The 20,833-nt window shown below is 39.4% G+C and overlaps 1 protein-coding gene across 4 annotated transcripts in view; it reads left to right on the top strand.

The window, feature by feature from the left end:
- The window catches only part of ATP2B1 (ATPase plasma membrane Ca2+ transporting 1), a 134,644-nt gene that overhangs the window by 63,813 nt on the left and 49,998 nt on the right, over window positions 1-20,833 (top strand). For all 4 annotated transcript variants that reach the window (XM_069584176.1, XM_069584174.1, XM_069584175.1 and 1 more), the window contains exons 3-6: window positions 9,847-10,044; window positions 15,613-15,867; window positions 15,959-16,084; window positions 20,594-20,734. In XM_069584176.1, the coding sequence (XP_069440277.1) occupies window positions 9,847-10,044; window positions 15,613-15,867; window positions 15,959-16,084; window positions 20,594-20,734 (720 nt within the window). The remainder of the gene's footprint in view (window positions 1-9,846; window positions 10,045-15,612; window positions 15,868-15,958; window positions 16,085-20,593; window positions 20,735-20,833) is intronic.

Here is a 20,833-nt window from a genome sequence, read left to right as displayed (position 1 = left end):
TACATTAGTTTCTAAATTTAGGGGAAGGGAATGATTATGTACCTCTTTTATGACGTCGTGGAAGTTGTGGACAGTCTGTAGAAATATTCAACACTCAAAACTGTGTATGTTTTATTGCTGTTTTGTGCTATTAGATGAGTGAATGCCGTTTCCCCCTCATTTACTAGAACACTCTTGCTCACCTTTCTCCTAGTATAGTGAATTTAATTTTTGTCAAAATTTGTACAGACTTTTGTCTCCTACTCTTTATATATAGCTTGTCATTGTGAAGTATTCTTTTAAAGAATTTTATAAGCATTATATTTGTACTTGCACTCCTTATAAGAATAAATATAAACAAAAACAGCTTTCACAAGAATGTCATTTCCAAAGGAATAGTTCTAGTTTAATTTAGAAATAATTCACTCAGAAAGCTAATGAATATTTTGTCACTGATCAACTAGGCAAATGATAACAAGTGACTCATCACTGGGGAGGTTTTATGCCCGAGAAAAATGATCTAGACAATAAGTAGCCTTTTGTTAGTATGATCTGCTTATGATCATGGAAAGTGAGATAGAAATAGGATTCTTCAGCATACAGGAATTTTGTTTAGGTAAGACTGATGTTTATGTGTCCGTTTAGCTGTTTCATTCATTAATTTCTTCATTGATACATACAGCCTTTCATCAGATCTAGGTCATTGTCGTATATTTTATATAATCCCTAAAAAAGGAATTAGTGTTGGGAGTTGTAAGTGTATAATTAAATTACATTTCAATTTCAGAGATGTTAATACAAGGTAAGAATATGTGATCAGGCTTCCCTGGTGGCTCAGAGGGTAAAGCGTCTGCCTACAATGCGGGAGACCGGGGTTTGATTGTGTTTATTGGGTATCTTCTGTCTGATTGTCACTTTTCTAGGCTCTGGGCATATGCTTGCATGCTAAGTCGCTTCAGTCTTGTCAAACTCTTTGTGACACTGTGGACTGTAGCTGGCCAGCCTCCTCTGTCCATGGGATTCTCCAGGCAAGAATACTGGAGTGGGTTGCTGTTTCCTTCTCCAGGAGATCTTCCCAACTCAGGGATCAAACCTGTATGGTTCTTTACCACTGGCACTACCTGGGAAGCCCTCTGGGCGTACATCAATGAATAAAACAAAACTGAGTGCCTTATTTTTCCACCCGGGGAGACAAGTTCACAGGACAAATAAATGAGATGTGGGAAGAAAAAAAAAATGAGATGTGTGTTATGTTAGTGACATATGCCTAAGAGAAAACTAGAGAAGAAAAATAAAAAATATTAGGGGTGTAGATCTCAGATTGCTCTAAAGTCTGGAGGAACAGTTGAAGATGTTGAGAACAACACAGTGGTTTTTGTGCCAGCTTGGTAGTTCGCACTAAGAAATATTAACTTATCCTCACAATGACTCCATCCAACCTACAGCCCAAGAACCCACAGCACAGAAAGGTTAAGCAGCTTTGCTGAAGTCTTACAGCCTATAAGCCCAGAGGAAGGACTCAAACTTAGACATTCTAGCTGCAGAGAACATGCTTTTAACTGCTATCGTGTACTGCCTGTTGTAAAAGCTCACCTCATTCAGCGTGCATAAGAGTTGAGATACTGAGAATGGAGTATCTGTGTTCTCTCTTCACAACAGTTTTTTTTTTTTTTTTTAATGACAAGAATTACATAATGAAAAAAAAAGTGGGGGTTTATCAGTCAGTGTTTAAAATATGCCCTGCTAAGGAAGTTGTGTTTCTGTGCCTTCTCATTTGGCCTGCTAACTCACTGCTTGTTTTCTAGCAGCCTGGTACTTGACTGAGTTTGAACCTTACTGTTCATGTACTGATCAATAGGAAGTGTTTGAAGCCAGATGTGATTTTCGTATTAAAAACTTCCTCAGTTCAGTTCTGTCGCTCAGTTGTGTCCGACTCTGTGCAACCTCATGGACTAGTGGTTCTGATTGATCATCTTCACTCTTAAAAGAATTAGAACTATGAATTTCAGGGTAAACTGGAAATGTGAGTTATTCATATTTTTAGTTTTATCTGTTACCAAGCACCCAGCTTACAGTCTCCCCAGACTCCCAGAAAGAACTTTTATGCCAAAACAACCTTGTAACAAAGTAACCTCACTGTATAGTTGTCATTGCAGTTTTGTTCTTCTGTATCATTACTGTTTCCTTACAGTAACTTTCTCATTTCCTGTTCTAAACCTTCTCTCGCGATCTTTTTATTTTTACACTAGCTTTTGCTATCTTTTCCATTTTAATGTGTTCCTTGTGTTATCTATAGGATATTTTTTATTGGATGGTAGAATAGACTCTAGTAGTAAGATTTACAGAGTGCAGATCTCAGCCCTTGGTATCATTTTGTATTCGTAGCACTGTATTAAGCAAAGGATAAAAATCAGACAGTTACTGAATGGTCTTCTGTAAGAGGCATGGCTCTGTGGATTTATAAAGGATAGGAAAGCAGAAAGAGACACCAGGCTTCCTAAGGTGGGAGTTGCTAAAATTAGAAGAGAACAGAGGGGGAGAAAAAAGGAAATGAGGAAACAGTGGTAGAGAGAAACGAAAGTAGGCAAGGTAAGAAGCAGGGTAGCCAACTGCAGTTGTCCCTGGCTGACTGGTGTCTCCGTCGTGTTTCAGATGGCAGCTTCTGTTTGCACTTGCTGGCGATGAGGCTGTTGGTCACGTTGTGCTTTGACCATGTCTTCATGATGTAATATAACAAAACGGGCATTCACACATGGAAATGTATTTTAGCTCCCTAAAGAAGCCAGCCTTTGCCCAGGATAAATCCTTATTGACTTAGAGGCTGCTGCAGGAGCGCAGTGATTCCCTGATATACGTGTTTGGTGATGCCAGTCAGCACAGCCATTGTAGGCACTCAACAAGGATTTGCGTGGTGGTGATATGCCAGCCGCGTATGTTCTAATACTTGTATACAGTTACCAGTGAGGGTGTTCTGTTGATGATGCTGTGTGACCTAGTCCTAGAAATTTACTCCTGCTATGATAATTAGCGTACCCCAATTTTAAAATATAGAGAATTATACATTTAATACTTGCTCTGGTTACCAGTTTTCATTGCTTATGAGTTTGTTGAAGATAATTGCAATGCTGACTCCTCCTCAAATCTTGTAGCATATATATTATTTTGTAAGGTTGTACTCGATAGAGTCTGAAGCGGCATCGCGTTGTTCGTTTTTCCAGGTTCAGTTTTTTGAATATAATATTTCCTTCTCAGAGCCTTCTCTTCTGCTTTCATAACACTATGCTCTCAAGGTTTGCTTTTTCCTGTCTGACCGGTTTCATCCGCCTCCTGTGCTTTCCTTTCCATGTCGGCAGGCCTTGGGTTTCCGATCACGGGGCACTTGCCTCTTCATCTCTGCCTTCTCCCTGGGTGATGCTCTCCGCTTCTAAGACTTCCCATCTGACTCCGACATCCGTGGCACCGGTCCAGGCTTTTCTCGCAGGCTTTGGGGCCAAAAGCTCAGTTGCTAGTAGACATCTTCATTTCCCCAGCCTCTCCAAACTTTCCCTTCGGAAGGGATACTCCCCCACTCCCCCCCTCTCTGATGAAACTGTCACCCACCTTGCTAGGTAGACTCAACTTTGATAGGAGTCTTTCGCCTGTTCTTACTCACTGGGTCGACAAGACATGGAAATTCCGTGACTCCTGCCTCTTAACTCAAGGCGTCTGCTTCTCTAGCTCCCCACCACCCTGGTTGAGGCTGCTGTCTTTCTCTTGCATAATTCAGGTAACAGCATACTAACGGGTGTTTTTTCCTGTCTCCCTTCGCACTGCCTGTCACTTTCCTGCTGAAAGCTGGTGGAGGTGTTACACTTGCTCTTAGAATGAAGTTCAGACTTCTCACTTAGGTTAACAGATGTCTTTGGGGTCTGGCTCCTGCTTACTTCATCTCATCTCTTGTCTCCTCAGTGTTTGAGGCATAGCAAACTTTTCAGTTTTCTGAAATACTGTTGTGCCAAGCTCATTCTTATTCCCGGTCTTGTGATCTCTTCACCTTAAACATGCTACCTCACCCTTCCTGTGACTGTCTCTTAATCATTCCTGAGATCTCAGGTTTGGTATCTTATATTTCCCTTATCCACCCCAACTCCCTAAATTTGGATTCCAGTTCCTTTTGCTGGCTTCCGGTAACATCCTCACCACCCCCATCATTACTGCTTAACGCTCTGGGTTGTGATTAACTGATTGCTTGTCGGTCTGCCCCACCAAACTAGGAGTTCCTTGAAGGCAAGTGCCGGAGAAAGGCATCCCGTCTGACTCATTTCCCTTTGTATGTTTTTGCCTCTCCTTATCTGGCCTGCGGTTGGCGTTTAGGAACAAAGCCTGAGTTTGACTTCAGATAGTGATTCACTTAAATTTGAGGGGAGTCTCCTCCTTTTTTGAAATTGAGAATATGATGAGAGTATTGATCTGTTTTTCAAAAAGAATTGGCACAGATCTGCACATACTTTGTTGGTCTGCATCTTTTCCTGTGTTGCTGCTGTTGAGTCACTAAGTTGTGCCCAACTCTTTGCAACGCTGTGAACTGTAGCCCACCAGGCTTCTATGTCCATGGGATTTCCCAGGCAAGAATACCAGAGTGGGTTGCCGTTTCCTCCTCTAGGGGATCTTCCCAACTCAGGGCTCAAACCCGTGTCTCTTGCATTGGCAGGCGGATTCTTGACCTCTGTGCCACTTGGGAAGCTATGTTTTCCTGTGACCCTCACTAAAAAAAGGCATCGCTGTTCCACATACAGAACATACTCAGAAATGCTGACATCATCTCAAGCAGAAAATTTGAGATTAGGATGTGCTATGTATTAGCCATGACTCTCGGTTAAATCCATCTGCTTTCTCCATTTCAGTGCTTTTTCCTCTTCATTTTCTAAATTGAGACATGGTTTTATTAGCCTCAGCAGTTGGAATGCTACATTTTCTGGTAAAACATCAGTATCTTGATAGCGTTTGCATTTTTTCCCATAATATGTCTCTTTCAGATATACAGACAGTATTCTTGAGCCATTATCTATTCATAGAATGGTGGATCCAGACCCCGAAAGCATAAATTCTGAGGCTACTTTTGATAGGTTTTTAATCTGTTTTCAAATCTGTTTCCTCTTTGTGAAGCTAACTGGGCCATTGAAAGATCAATGCCTTGGCCTCATCGCTGCTCCACTACAATCTGTGGAGCCAATAGGTCTAGTCAGAAGAGTTCTCATTCTATCTGTCTGTTATTTTTTCTAAATGATTTGATACCATATCATCTATTTTTAAAGCTAGGACCGTGTAGTCTCATTACCAATTTCAACAGGGCTTACCTTTCTCTTCCCTACACAGTTTGCTTTTCTCCCTCCTCACAGTGGAAACGTCTTCCTATACGTGTAGCAGCCTGACACCCATGCCCTGGGTTCCATTCCCAACCCTGGCTTCTTCAGAGGTTTGCTCTAGATTAACTAGTCTGTGTCACCAGTGTGGTTGGTCATTTCCATTGCTAAATAGCTTGCCTTAATATCCGTCAGTTCAGTTCAGTTGCTCAGTCGTGTCCGACACTGAGACCCCATGAATCGCAGCATGCCAGGCCTCCCTGTCCCATCACCAACTCCCGGAGTTCACTCAGACTCACGTCCATCGAGTCGGTGATGCCATCCAGCCATCTCATCCTCTGTCGTCCCCTTCTCCTCCTGCCCCCAATCCCTCCCAGCATCAGAGTCTTTTCCAATGAGTCAACTTTTCGCATGAGGCGGCCAAAGTACTGGAGTTTCAGCTTTAACATCAGTCCTTCCAAAGAACACCCGGGACCAATCTCCTTCAGAATGGACTGGTTGGATCTCCTTGCAGTCCAAGGGACTCTCAAGAGTCTTCTCCAACACCACAGTTCAAAAGCATCAATTCTTCGGCGCACAGGTTATATCTGTCACTCATCTTTAAAAAAGCAGAATGATTTTATTTATCCATTTTGTAGTAAAGAGCAAGATAAAGCAGTAAAGCATTAAGGTAAAATGTGGCACTGAGGGCAGCAGCGTGGTGGTCCACCTCTGTGTGCATGTGTGTTCAGTCGTGTCCAGCTCTCCGCGACGCCATGAACTGCAGCCCGCCAGGCTCCTCTGCCGGTGGGATTTTCCAGGCAAGACTGCAGAGGTGGGTTGCCTTTTTTTTCCCCTTTACTCTGTTTCCTTGACTGCTCTATTTCTTGTCATTGCATCACATGCCTGGCAGTTACCTGTGCTCACTGTTTCCACTTAACTCATTCCCAGACTAGCCTCCATGCCGCCTCTTGGAGGTTCCTTATCAGTCATCAGCCCCCATCTAGTGAAGGCCAGTTGTCCAGTCTGTCTTCATTTTATTACACCTTCGCAACACCATTTGATATGATCGGCCACATCATCCTTTTTAAAAACTGGCTTTCTGTGGTACTCCATGAGCGTGTGTCTGTGTGTGTGTGTGTGTGTCCCCATTTCTTCGCAGTTGCCTTTGGTGTTTTGAGAACCCTCTCTGACCATCAAATGTTGGAGTGCTCCAAGGCTCCCACCTCAGTCTGGCTTCCTTCTTGTCAGTGGACTCTAGCTCTCCAGGGGCTGCCGTGAGGCCCATGGGTCCAGAATGATCTGTATAGTGAGATTCTCTGGCTCAGATCTCTCCCTGAGTTCTGAATGGATAACCAGCCATCTACCAGACATTTCCACCTGTTTGTTTAATAGGCATATCATGTTTAACCGTGTAAAGCAGAACCATGAACTCCTGCCTCCCTTTTTCTACCCAGTTCTGCTGTTCCCAAAGCCTGCCGTATCTTGATAAATGTCTCTATCTTCCATCCATTTAGGTGCACGGGCAGAAAAGAATCTAGGTATTGTGCTTTATCCTTCTGTTTTGTTTTTTTTTTTTTCCTGTCATCCTCATCCAGTCCTTCAGCAAGTTCTATCTGATTTCCGTACAAGATGCCTGGAAGATTCAGGGGCTCTGCCTCCGGTTTGGAAACCCGGAGCCACCCACCACCACCTCTCATTTTGTACCGTGGAGACCAGTGCTCTCCCGGCTGGTCTTCTCCTCCACTCCAGTTTGTCCTTCAGCCAATTTAAATGAGATTAGTTACCACTACCCTCCTGTGATGCCTCCTAGTGGTGTCCATTGCACTTAGAATAAATGCCAGTCCTCTCTCTATTATTTTAACTCTCCCTCTCTCCCTCCAGTGCAGTATAAGCGTGCTGAATGTAAGAGCTTTTTGTTCACCCTGACTTCTCAGCAAAGCACAACAGACAGTACCTGGGCGTAGTAAATATTCAGTAAATATCAGAGAGGGGGACAGACTGTTGCTGCAAAACTCTTAACTGGGTTCCGTAAGTTTGTTATTTTAACTTAATAGGAATCCGTTGTCCCCAAAATAGAGTTAGAACCTATAGTGTTCAATTTGTAACTTGTCTTCCTCCTTACTTAATTAACTGTTGCCCTGTAGTTTATGATTTATATACTTGGTACCTTCTTGGGTCCTCCCAAACAGTCTAGGTTTTACCAATAACTATTAGTTCTGCCCATCCCCCCAGCCCCAGCCCCAAAGGAGTAAGTGACTTGCCCAAGATTTCAGTAGGTTCACTGGAACCTAGGTCTTCTAATTCCTAAACCAGATAGCTTTGGCGGTTCAGTGTTCTAGGTGTGTGCTTGTATATGTGGGGGGAGCATAGAAGAATTATGCTAATCTTTGGATCAGTTGCTTTTTTACTTCCTGTATTCCCTCCAAGATAACATTTTAAAGCCATCTTTAGCTCTGTGGCTGTTCTTTTCAGCATTAACATAAAATATTGGCCCCTGTTACAACCAACATCATAAGTTAGGCCTTAATCAATGATTTTTATAGTTACAGTGGTGATATTTAAAACTGAGGTGTTGTATGTGATTGATGGTTGACTGTTCAGGGTAAGTTAAACTGATGGAACTAATATCTTCAAACATATTTCTTAGAAAAAAAGTGGAGACTAACACAGGGAAGGAACAAGAACCTTTTATTTTTGCTGTAATGGCATTAAAATATAAGACAGAACAAACCTACCCAGTATATAATAATCATTGCTTCATAAAAGAAAGACTGCTTAATTTGAAAAGCATTAGGCACATAATTTCAGGACATCTCAAAGCATAGTTCTTTAAAACAAATACATTTCGTTTGGTAGAAAACCTCACTGCATTGATTCCCTTCAGTTCAGTTCAGTTCAGTTGCTCAGTCCTGTCCGACTCTTAGCGACCCCGTGAATCGAAGCACGCCAGGCCTCCCTGTCCATCACCAGCTCCCGGAGTTTAAACCCCCAATTAAACCGTGGATGGCTGTTAACTCTCTGCAGCCAGGATTGGTGAAAGGATTGCTCTCACCTGAAGGAATAGCTTGTGAAATCCGAGTCATACTTTGCAAGCTTCCTCTCTCCCGCTACCTTTCCCCCAGACACTGTCAGCGCAGTCCTTCACCGTCTGTCTTTCCGCTGACTCTGACTCAGAGCCTCGAGCCCCGTGGAAGGTTTCAGTGGATGACTTCTGTCGTCAGAAATCTGAGGTGCTTTCCACACCGCCCAGTGTGGACCTGACTTTGTTATAGTTGCTAGTGGCAACCTTCTTTGGAAGCTTTTTGGTATCTTTAACAAGTAAATAAATAATGATAAACCAAAGTAAATCTTTAAAGCCCTGTATATACATTTCTCATTGTTGATTCTGACAGTGAGCTTGCTTTGTTCTCTCTTTACTCTCTGCCTGCCTCACATCCAGAATCGTAGCTAAAGCGAGCCGAGAGCTTTCCAGTGATCTGCTGCTCTCCTGAATTCTTCCCTGGCTGTTCTCCTAGAATGAGTTCTTGCCAAAAAACAAAGAGTTGAGGCTACTTCATTCTAGATTTAAATATATAATGATAAAAGTCCTGTCACCCCGGTATGTCTGTCCCCTTCTTCATTGTTCTTAAACTTGGGGAAAATGTCCTTCGTCGCTGCTGCTTCTGTTTCCCTGCCTCCATAATCATGTAAGCGTGGGCATCCTTTGCAGTAGCTAATTGGGATGTATCTAGGCTTGACAGGATCATCAGGATTAAATTAGAGGAGGACTAACTTGGTAGGTGAAGAAAAGGCAAATTTGATCATGCAGCTCTCTCTTTAACTTTCATAGCTTTCTAATTTCATGCTCTAGGCAGTAAATAGTATTTCCCACAAAATGTATCTTTTCCTTAACAGTGACAGTCAGTCAATAGCACTGCCTATTTCTCCAATTGAAAATAAATCCTAAAAGTCAAGCTTGAAGGAAAGGTCAACCTAAGTCTCCCAGTTTTTGTGATTTAAAAATCTTTTATCACTTGAATTAGAACTTTCAGAAGTTGTAAGGCTTATGATAGGTGAACTTTTCATTGTTCAGCAGAATGAAAGTAAAAAGAAAATTGCGCTTGTTAATTAAGATGCCATAAGTAAATCGAATAAACATGTTTATATACTTCCCTACTTTTGGAAGAAAAGTACAAGGAAAGATCAGGAAACTGTTTAATTCCAATCTAAAACTATCAAACATATCATTTCTGGTTCTCTAACAGCCTATATAGATGGTATAGGTAGTATGAACAAAAAGCAGCAGCTGGGAAAAGTGCAGTTTCTTAATTCAGCCTTGTGTTGTCTATTTAAAATATTTTCTTCAAGCACTGCACATGTTTTTTTGGTGATTTAGATTGCGTACAGTTAGTCTAACTCACAAGAAGAAACCATTTTGGCAAGGTCTTATATGCATTGTGTCCAAATGTAATGAATCTGTAAAGTGTAGAGAATGTGTTTTGAATAAAATATTTTCATTTGTAAGTAGTAAAACCGTTCACTGAAATTTCTTTCTTTTTACTAGGTTTAAGTGGAAACCCTGCAGATATAGAAAGAAGAGAAGCAGTATTTGGAAAGAATTTTATACCTCCTAAAAAGCCAAAAACCTTTCTTCAGCTAGTATGGGAAGCATTACAAGATGTCACTTTAATTATATTAGAAATTGCAGCCATAGTATCATTGGGCCTTTCTTTTTATCAACCTCCAGAAGGGGATAATGCACGTAAGTAAATTGGTAGGGGAGAAAAGACTGTTATGTGTGAAGTTCAGCTCATTTCCTTACTTGCTGCTAAGTCGCTTCAGTCGTGTCCGACTCTGTGCGACCCCATAGATGGCAGCCCACCAGGCTCCCCCATCCCTGGGATTCTCCAGGCAAGAACACTGGAGTGGGTTGCCATTTCCTTCTCCACATTTGCTTACTTAGTACGTAATAAAAATAGCAGGTCAGCATTTATTAAGTTTGCTGTATGCTAGAAATCATTCTAATAGTGCTTTTTAATAGTTCTCAAAATATATTACCTCAGATAGTTTTCCCAAGAGTCCTGTAAGATAGATAGTGTCATCTGCATTTTACAAGTGAGACACAGAGGTTAAGTAACTTGCCCACATACGCATATTCTGTGTCTGACAAGGAGCTAAGCATGTATATAAAGTGTTACGTGTCATGGTGGCTTTTAAGTTCTTTAGAACACTATTGTGAAATAATTAGTTTTTAATTTGGGGTGTTTTAAAAGAACCTTTTGGAAAATCATTATAAAAGCGAAATTTATTCTTTTCCCCAGGCTATGACTTTCCAAGTACTTTAAATATTGTATATATTTTATTGTTACGTGCATGATTTGGATAATTTCTTTACCGTCTTAGAAATGTTTACGCTACAAAGTATTCTGCTTAAGGAAACTTGGCTTTAACCTGTAGCTGCAGATGACTTTGTTTTTCTCCTATCTTTCTATGTCTTTCATTTCTTTTTTAAATTTCTTCTTTTTCTTTAGAGCAAATTATTTTAAATGGATTTTCCTGACAGTACTTTCTATATCTGATAGGAGATCTAGCTTGGTTTTGATCACTATATTTAAGGAGCTATAGGGTGAACCAGTGGTATTTTATATGTCAGGAGAATGATTCACCAAAATATTTTTGTTTGTGAAAGCTTCATTCTTCTGTCTTACAAGTTATGAAGAGTTATAATAAGTATTTGCTAACTTGGCTTAGGTAATCATTTAAATTAATTCTTCAAAGGTATGCCTAGAGCTCAAGTGAGAGAGAACTTCTTGGGGGCCGGGGGGCAGAGTGAGAGGAGACAGCTGGTCACAGAATAAGGACATTTGCCTGAGGCTGAAGTCTGTGTAGGTCAGGGTTTCTCAGAGTGGCACTGTTGACGTTTTGCACTGGAACATCATTGTCACCTGCTCATTGTACCATCGCCCAGTTGAGGCAAGTCAGAACATCTCCAAAGATAGCCAGCATCCTTTAAGGGGGCAGAAGTGCCTGGGGGTGAAAATCTCTGATGTAGATAAAAGAGGATTTGGCAACATTCTGGGCAATATTGAGCCAGATTATTTTTTAAACTTTTATTTGTTGAATAAATGGTACATACTTTAATGTTGAAAACTTAGAGGGAAAATGACATTTCAAAGGAAATTATATTTACTGAAAATTCCCACTGTTTAGAGATTACTGCTGTACCATTTTGAGATATATATATCCTCTGAGATGAAAAAAAATTTTTTTTAGTTGTCACTAATGGTGCTCATGTATGTGCATGTGTGCACAAGTGGGTGGGCGTGAGGATGTGTAAGTGTGTGTGTCTTTTTATCTGGAAAAGGAGGTGATACAGCTAACTTCTTCACTGCCGGGTTTACCCAGCTGTCATTGTAGAATATTTGGAATTGGTATTCTAGCCTTAAGTGAGTTAACAGATGATTAAAAACTTTTTACTTGTGACATTTTTTTCCCAGGACTGTAAGAAAACTGAAGAAAAATGTTTTCAGTGGGAGTGGGTTTTTTTATTCACAGAATCTGGACACATCTTGGAATTCACCCTGCTTCATTTGTACAGTGTAGTGACAGGCCCTTTTTCAGATTTGCTTATGGAGATAACTGGTGTTATATCCAACTGAGAAGATAATCTAGAGTTGTTGGTGTCTTCGGGCCATTTAAAGAGACTCAAGATCTATTAGAAGGTCTTAATAAACAATATAAAGATGTTTTTGCTCCGTGGTAAAAGTTATGTAGTGTTTGCACTTTTAAAAAATATGCTTTTATATGTATTTCATTTATCTTTTCATCGTATTTAACACTTAAGAAGTGGTGACTTGCTTAAAAGGAAATCCAGTAATTATAAATCTATAGTCATAGAAATCCAGATTATCAGAATTTCTTACTAGTGCTGTTTGGTATGAAAATAAGCACTATAACCCAGAAATCTGCAGCCCGTACAACTAGTGGTTCTCAGACTCCTTGGTCTCAGAACCCTTTTACACTCTCAAAGTACTGAGAACTCCAAAAGTTTTGATCATGTGAGTTACAGCAGTGGTATTTACTATATTCTAAATTAAAACCGAGAAATTTAAAAATATCAGTGCATTTAAAAATAATAAATATTGTTAGCATATAATTATACTTACTATAATTAATGAATGAAGTTTAAAATGTAGTGGTATTTTTAATTTCATTGTGCCTAGTTAATGTCTGGCTTAATTGAAGATAACTGGATTCTCAGCAGCGTCTGCAGTCATTGTGCTGTGTTTAGCTCATGTGGTTTTTGGAAAGTTTCACTCTACATTCATGAAATATGAGACAAACAGCATCTTAGTATTATTGTAAAAACAGTTTTGACCTTGAGGATCCCCCTCGAGTTCCTGAACAATACTTTGAGAACTTTTTTTTTGTGCTGTTCATATATACACTTCACGTATGACCCAAGAATCACATAGGGGATTTGAGAATGGCGTATTTGCCCTGTGATAGCATAGGCTGAATTCAAATGGTAAGTACCTCTCAGATAAATATATTTACAAGGGAGCACTTTTAGTAAAATTGGTATTTATTACTTTATTTATACTTGGACTTTACTGAAAACATCATCACTTTTTCTTCTATTTTCCACATATAACTGGTAAACTACAGCCCTTTCCTAACTTTGATTTTAGAGAATAATCTTTCCCTGCAGCTCCCTTAAAAGTTTGTAACGGTCATCAGTAGGAAAAGTATTCAATTTCTAGAAATACTTTACTACTGTCTACTTCTAGATCATTCTAACTTTGTGTGATATAAAGTAGAACTGTATATGAAATGAAATATGTCACTAACTGCTCTCTTTAGAAATGCTCAGTAGTTTAGTTAAAAATACATGTGCATGTGAGATTTAAAACTGAAAATTAAATAATTCTCTCACAGTTCCTTTCCTTTAACCTCAGTTTCACTGTCTTTAAACTTTTTTAGTTATTTACCCTATAAAGAAAAGATCTAAGTAAATGTCTCCAAATGATACATTTATGTTTTATATATATTTAAAGCTATATATAATGTAAGCATTTTAAAACATACAAAAATAGATTTAAAAGGTGAAAGCTTTAAATTTTTATATTTAGTAGCCATAAGACATCTTTATTGATGGCATGATTGAATGTATATTATTATATTTTATAATCTTGATTTGGCCTGATTTGGGTCTTAAGTTTGTTTTCTTTCAAAACTTGGTTTTAATGTCTCTCATAGGTGGGAAAAAACTCATAATGTTAAATAAATCCACGTAGAAAATTTTAGTGCACTCACTAAATCGTGATACTTATGATACATCCACCAGTTACATAAAAGTTTTTGTTGAAATATGACGGTAAATTTCTTCTTGTAAAGTACTGCATTATGTTTTTAACTAGTAAGAGCAAAGCCCCCTGCAGTGCTTTATTTCGAAGATTATATTTTAGCACTGCCTCCAAGTTGGTGAAAGTGGTCAATACAGTATTTCAGCCTTTCTCTGTTCTTGAGTTCAGATTTGCCAGATAAATCTGACTCAGAAAGCAATTCTCCTATCTTCTGGGCAGGGATGTAGGTAAGGATCAGCTGTCTTTACAGCTTCTGCTATTTAAAATACCAACCATAGATTCACTTAACTAGTTATTGTATGCAGTGATACATGGTTATTTGTTCAGCTTGAAAATAATCAAAATAGAAATTTCAGTATTTGAATGGCTAGGCTGGCCCATTCAGTAGACCATCTTGCCATCTCTTTTGGAGAACATACTTTATACCCCTTGATCACTGAATCCTACTGATGTTCACAGGGATATTTTTTATGATTGTTCACATCATCCCTTCCGTTTCACCCCAGTTGATTTTTCTCCAGTTTCTGTTTTCTCTTTATCTGTCCTACACACCTCTCACCAATTCATCTTTATTCAGCACCCTTGCACCTCAAGTCTCTCTTCAGTTATTCTCAGTATTCTGGAATATGTGTTAATGATTTCTAGTGTTGTGTTTACTTATTATTTTCTTGTGAATAATCCTTTTCCTGTTCTGCATGTCCTAAAAGAACCGATGACTTTCAGAGAGTTTCGTTCAACCCTCAGTAAGAATTAACTTTACATAGGAACACAGAAGAACATGTTCCATCATGTGAGTTTATAAATGACCAGAGTAAGCTTTCAGAAAACAATACTTGTCTTTACTGCATGTATATCTTCTCTGTTTTGTCTGTTTTATTTCTCAAAGTTTGGTCATGAGCCGCTGAATTGATTTTAGACTCACAAATAGACTATAGCCCAGGATCCAAAAGAGCGCTGTCCTTGCTCTTTCTTCACCATTCCTGACCCTGCAGTTGTGAGCTTTCTTTTTTCCCTCCTCCTGTCTTCTTCTAAACTCTTTTATGCTGAGTTTAATCTCTCTCTGCAGTTCTCATCCCTTAAAGCTACACGGCCAGCTCCCTTGTGTCATTTGGCTCCTGAATCAAATGTCACGGACACTTCAGAAGGGCCTCTGTTCACTTAACCATGATTAGCCTTCTTTTTTATTTGATAGCACATCATCATATTTTATTTTCTTCATGGCATTTGCAATATCTGAAATTAACTATTTGTGTTTTAGTAACTGAATTCTTCATATACTGTCCACACCTGCCAGTCTGAATATAGGTTCTCTAAGGAGAGAGAGCTTATATGTCTTATTCATCATCACATCCTTAGCTTCGAAAACAGTGTCTGGCACCGAGGGTAGGTGCTTAAATAGTTGAATTAATGAGCAGCACTTGGCTTAAAATTTTATCTTATGAAAGTTAAGCTTTTATCATACTTCAGTGGTGTTGATATGTCAAATAAGCGTGATTCATGGGTAACACATAATACTTAGTTTCTATATGTGGCTTGCCTACTGTATGTTATAATTAATAGCATTGGTTGAGGATGAACAAGTTTCAGCCACCTTCTTTATAAATGTCTTCTCATGTAATCCTTGCAACAACTCTGCAGTAAGTGGTGGTCTCCCTAACTTGACAGATGAAGAAACTGAGTCTCAAAAATAAGTAATTTGCCTCAGGTCGAGATTTAATCTTTCCAGTTTCCTCCCTCTTAACTAGCACCTTGGACTGCCTCCCTGTCCTGAAGATGAGAATCTTTGGAGGCAGAGAACTTGAAATTAACAGAGTTAGCATCGTCCTCACTGTGGAATGCTTTGAGTCAATAAGGTGTTCAGAGCTCTACGTAAAATTAACGGAACATATAAGCATCATAATTACATGTCTCTTGCCATCAATTCAGAATCTTTTTTGATAAGCATTTTCTTTCTTTCCAAATAGTTTGTGGAGACGTTTCTGTTGGAGAGGAAGAAGGTGAAGGTGAAACTGGTTGGATTGAAGGAGCGGCAATCCTCTTGTCAGTAGTGTGTGTGGTGTTAGTAACAGCTTTTAATGACTGGAGTAAGGAAAAGCAGTTTAGAGGTTTGCAGAGTCGAATTGAACAGGAACAGAAGTTCACAGTCATCAGGGGTGGTCAGGTCATTCAGATACCCGTAGCTGACATTACTGTTGGAGACATCGCTCAAGTGAAATATGGTAAGTAAAACAGGGCAGTCCATGTGACACGTGATATGATTTTATTGTAATCTTGTTCACAGCTTGGCTTACCATTATTATTTTGTTCTAGGTGATCTTCTTCCCGCTGATGGCATACTTATTCAAGGCAATGATCTTAAGATTGATGAAAGCTCTTTGACCGGTGAATCTGATCATGTTAAGAAGTCTTTAGATAAAGATCCCTTACTTTTATCAGGTATGAATTTCTTTTTAACTTTTAACTTTTTCCTCCTCCACGACTGTACACCCCTGTCGGTAGTTTCCCCCAAGAGCCAGTAATACAAAGAGGATTCTGTAGTTTGTATTAGCTTCTAGCCTTATAATCCTTAGAGAGTTTTTTTTGTAAGCTGGCAGAGACTTTAGAGATCTTTAAATTCAGAACTGTGTTTTATAAATGAGAAACTTGAGTCCAGAAAAACAGAAGAGTTGAGAGTCAGTGTTAATGTTCAGTTCAGTCCAGTCCAGTCACTCAGTCATGTCTGACTGTTTGCGACCCCATGAATCATAGCACACCAGGCCTCCCTGTCCATCACCATCTCCCGGAGTTCACTCAGACTCACCTCCATCAAGTCAAGGATGCCATACAGCCATCTCATCCTCTGTCATCCCTTTCTCCTCCTGCCCCCAATCCCTCCCAGCATCAGAGTCTTTTCCAATGAGTCAACTCTTCACATGAGGTGGCCAAAGTACTGAAGTTTCAGCTTTAGCATCATTCTTCCCAAAGAATACCCAGGGCTGATCTCCTTCAGAATGGACTGGTTGAATTTCCTTGCAGTCCAATGGACTCTCAAGAGTCTTCTCCAACACCACAGTTCAAAAGCATCAATTCTTCAGCGGTCAGGTGTTAATGTTAGTATAATGATAAAGTATAAACTTAATGATCTCTGTTGAATTGATCGGTTTTTCTGTGTCATATTTATTCTTCAGGCCTAGTAAAATATAAAATTAAAGAATGATTATGTGTTTAAAGCAAATTAATGCATTTTCTGTGATGATCTACATAAGACAAGTTTTCTGTTTTTAAAAAGCTCGTAAATTCCTTAAAGCTAGCCTAATCTCACTTCCTCATTTTAACTGCTGAGGAGTGAGTCTGAGACATTAACTATTTACCTAAGGTGATATGATTAATAGTAAATAGCTCCAAGAGTAGCACCACATCTACCAGACAGAGATGAATTTGCACAAGGTTAAGACATGTTCTGAAAATGGAAGGGTATGTATAGGTGCTGTCTGAAAAGGGGAAGTGTGTATCTACTTAGGAGGCTCTTGTAACAACTTAACTGTTGATAACTAGATCTGAGGTTAATTGAAAATGAAATGGAAGGGGTGATGAAAAAAATTACAAGCTGCCTTCTAAAGTGAAAAGAAACCAAAGTACCACAACTTGTCTCCAAAAGTATGCCAGTTCCTTAACTTTTGTTTTCCAGTTTCCTGTCTCAATTTTCTTGTATTCTTTATAGAATTTGCAAAATTGCTTGTAAAACATTTGTTTTAGGTATGTTTTTAGATTGAGTCACACTAGCATTTAGAGTAAGAACATGCTGCCTATTTGTCTTTAATTATCATTTTCAGATGTTAATAGAATGCTAACATTTCCTACATTCTAAGGAGATTCTGCTTATTTAACTGTTTAATACCTTGGCAGCTATGCTTTTTCACATCTTCTATGTGAACTTTATATTCTAATTGGTCGGACATGGTTTTACTCAACCCAAAGTCAAACCTGTGACAAGGGTCAGTTACGTTAGAATCACGACTATGGGGCACGTACCTAAGTTTAACTATTACCCTTTTGAAGATTTGTAACTGTGTTCCAAAAGGCTGATTGCAAAACATGTCGCCATTAAAAATCACAGTAATTTCATGTATGTACATTTATAAACACCATTATATATAGGGGGAAGGTTTCAGTTGTAATATAGACTTTCATTTCTATGAAAAAACTTGAGATTTGTATACTGTCAGTATCTTGCACTGCTAAGACCATTTATACTCCTTTAAGTTTTTCTTTATCTTGGTGTGCTTGAAATTCATTCCGGATAGAAATATCTTGGCTATATAATACCCTCTGTCCATGGAATTCTCCAGGCAAGAATACTGGCGTGGATTACCATTCCCTTCTCCAGGGGATCTTCCTGACCCAGGGATTGAACCTGGGTCTCCTGCATTGCAGGCAGATTCTTTACCATCTGAGTCACCAGGGAAGCCCGTATATTAAGCTTAACGTTACTTGTTTTGCTTATTCCTTGCCATACTTCTAAGAAACTGCATTTCATGTTAACCAAGTAAAATCTGTGACCTTTCCAAAGGAAAGAGAAGCTTGCTGGTCAGACCTAAACCATAGACTGACCAGGCCACAGTGTTTGGTGAACTGAGGCCGTCTCCCTTGTGTTTTTGCCACATGGACTTCATGGACTTTGCTGGCTGTACTTGTAGCTTATTCACGCCGTGCTTAGCTCTTAGCGTCTTAGGTTGACATCCTGTTACGGAACCTTGGTCCTTTTCTGTTTTAACAGAGATGGCTGCTGAGTTTTTGGAGACTCAGGTTCTCAACACACCAAGTATATACCAAGAAGGACTCGATAAATTTTCCATGTTTAAGAAAAGACTGAAATAACTTTCTGGAGTCCCTTATCATTGTACGGGTGGGAAAGTTTTTCTACATTTATTTCCCTCTTCCAAAAATGTACTGAAAACATGAAATGCATTTATTTTTAAATTTATTCTCATGATGCCATCTCTCACTGCTGTTCTTGGCTTTTTAAATTTAGATGGTTAAGAGCAGTTATTCCGTTAGCGGTGGGGGTATGACCAGAACAAACACTGTTTACTTTGCCTGAGCCTATTAGCGGCCAACATTTGATTATCTGTGGTAAAGATGAACATAACATAAATTGAAAATTGCTAAAGGCTAGAATTGGTAAAAGAAACTGTCTTCTACATTTAGTCCTTGCGCAGTATATTAAAAAGCAGAGACATTATTTTGTCAGCAAGGTCCATCTAGTCAAGGCTTTGGTTTTTCCAGTGGTCATGTATGGATGTGAGGGTTGGACTATAAAGAAAGCTGAGCACCAAAGAATTGATGCTTTTGAACTGTGGTGTTGGAGAAGACTCTTGAGAGTCCCTTGGACTGAAAGGAGATCCAACCAGTCCGTCCTAAAGGGGATCAATCCTGAGTGTTCATTGGAAGGCCTGATGTTGAAGCTGAAACTCCAATACTTTGGCCACCTGACCACCTGATTTGAAGAGCTGACTCATTTGAAAAGACCCTGATGCTGGGAAAGATTGGGGGCAGGAGGTGACGGGGACGACAGAGGATGAGATAGTTGGATGGCATCAGTGACTCAGTGGACATGAGTTTGAGTAAACTCCGGGAGTTGGTGATGGACCGGGAGGCCTGGGGTGCTGCAGTTCATGGGGTCACAGAGTCAGACATGACTGAGCAACTGAACTGAGCTGAACTTGCTCAATAAATATTGTTTCACTGTCCTTCATTTCTTGTTTCTCTTGCATTTTTGCTGGCATAGAAACTAATAATTAGGGAAATAGTCAGAATGTAGACTTTTTTTAAAAGCAAGAAATTCAAAGATTTAAAAATTCATATGGGATAAATTAGTAATTAATAGCCACATACAAATCCTTAAGTACTAGAGTAAGTACACATGCTTCACAATCTTAGTTTGCAAACAACAACTGAAGATTGATTTGTTACACAGGATGTTAGTAGGTGCTTCAGACCTGTCCTCCTGATGGTTGTGAAGTAGGAGATCAAATAAATAAGTGATAACTATAAAGAAGATTTTCAATATTTAAAGAAGAGTTTCAGTTTAGAAAGCTACTTAAAATTCACAAAAATATTAGAACATAGAGGTGGGCAGCCTTGTAGTAAGTAAAGCAAAGATGCAGAGGTGTGGCTGTACAGGTTGGAGGGCTGTGAGCAAGCTTAGCAGCATTACAAGGAGAATATGCCCTCTGTCCTCTGACAGAGCTGGATTGAATCTGCCTTGTCAGCTTGCAAGATTATTGTGAGGGACAGTCAGAATTCAGTCCGCGTTCCCATCTCTGCCCGCTAGCTTTTTGTAATGGAGTTTTATGTGAGAGTAATGGATGAAAAAATTTGGAAGGTGAATTGGTCTCCTTGTGGAGATTTTGGATTTTATGGAGTAGGCCATGTAGAGTCGGAAGTTTTGGAGCCATGAGAGGCTTGGATAAAATCACATTTGAGTAAGGTTAGACCTTTTTCAGGATGGACTGGAAAGGCAGAAGCTCACTAGGAAGCTGTTGAGTGATCAAGGTGGCTGGCATGACAGCCTGGGTTAGGGAGAGGTTGTGGGGTTGTCTTAGGGATACGGCGGTTGTTGCTGTGTAATCCTTTCGGTTCTAAGCATATTTCTCTCTAAGTGATGGCTTTCTCAGAGAAATGTCCCTAATGATAAAAACACAGTTATAATTTAAATACTGACCATTCACTGAACCCCTAGATTATACTTGATTCTCATTTTTAGAAAGTGTTCAGGTACTGTTATCCCCATCTGTGGACTGGTCATTGAGATGTTACACTTTGCCCCGTATCACAGGATAAATGAGTGGTAGAGTGGGTTTTGAACTCAGATGACATATTACGAACATAAAACCTGAAGCACAAGAACTTAGGCTTTATTTAATGTCTTACTGGATTTTAAAACCAAATTTTTTATTGTTATAGGTACTCATGTAATGGAAGGCTCTGGAAGAATGGTAGTTACTGCTGTAGGTATAAATTCTCAAACTGGAATTATCTTTACCTTGCTTGGAGCCGGAGGTGAAGAGGAAGAGAAGAAAGATGAGAAGAAAAAGGAAAAGAAAAGTAAGAATAGCAATATGCTATACGAATTGGTAATTGGAAATACAGCCGCTGGATTGTAATAACTCACCCAGTAAATACACTCTTTCATCAGGTTTTGAT

This window comes from Ovis canadensis, chromosome 3 (assembly GCF_042477335.2).
Source record: "Ovis canadensis isolate MfBH-ARS-UI-01 breed Bighorn chromosome 3, ARS-UI_OviCan_v2, whole genome shotgun sequence".
In the NCBI taxonomy this organism is placed as follows: Eukaryota; Metazoa; Chordata; class Mammalia; order Artiodactyla; family Bovidae; genus Ovis; species Ovis canadensis.
This window is presented reverse-complemented; position numbering and strand designations above follow the sequence as displayed.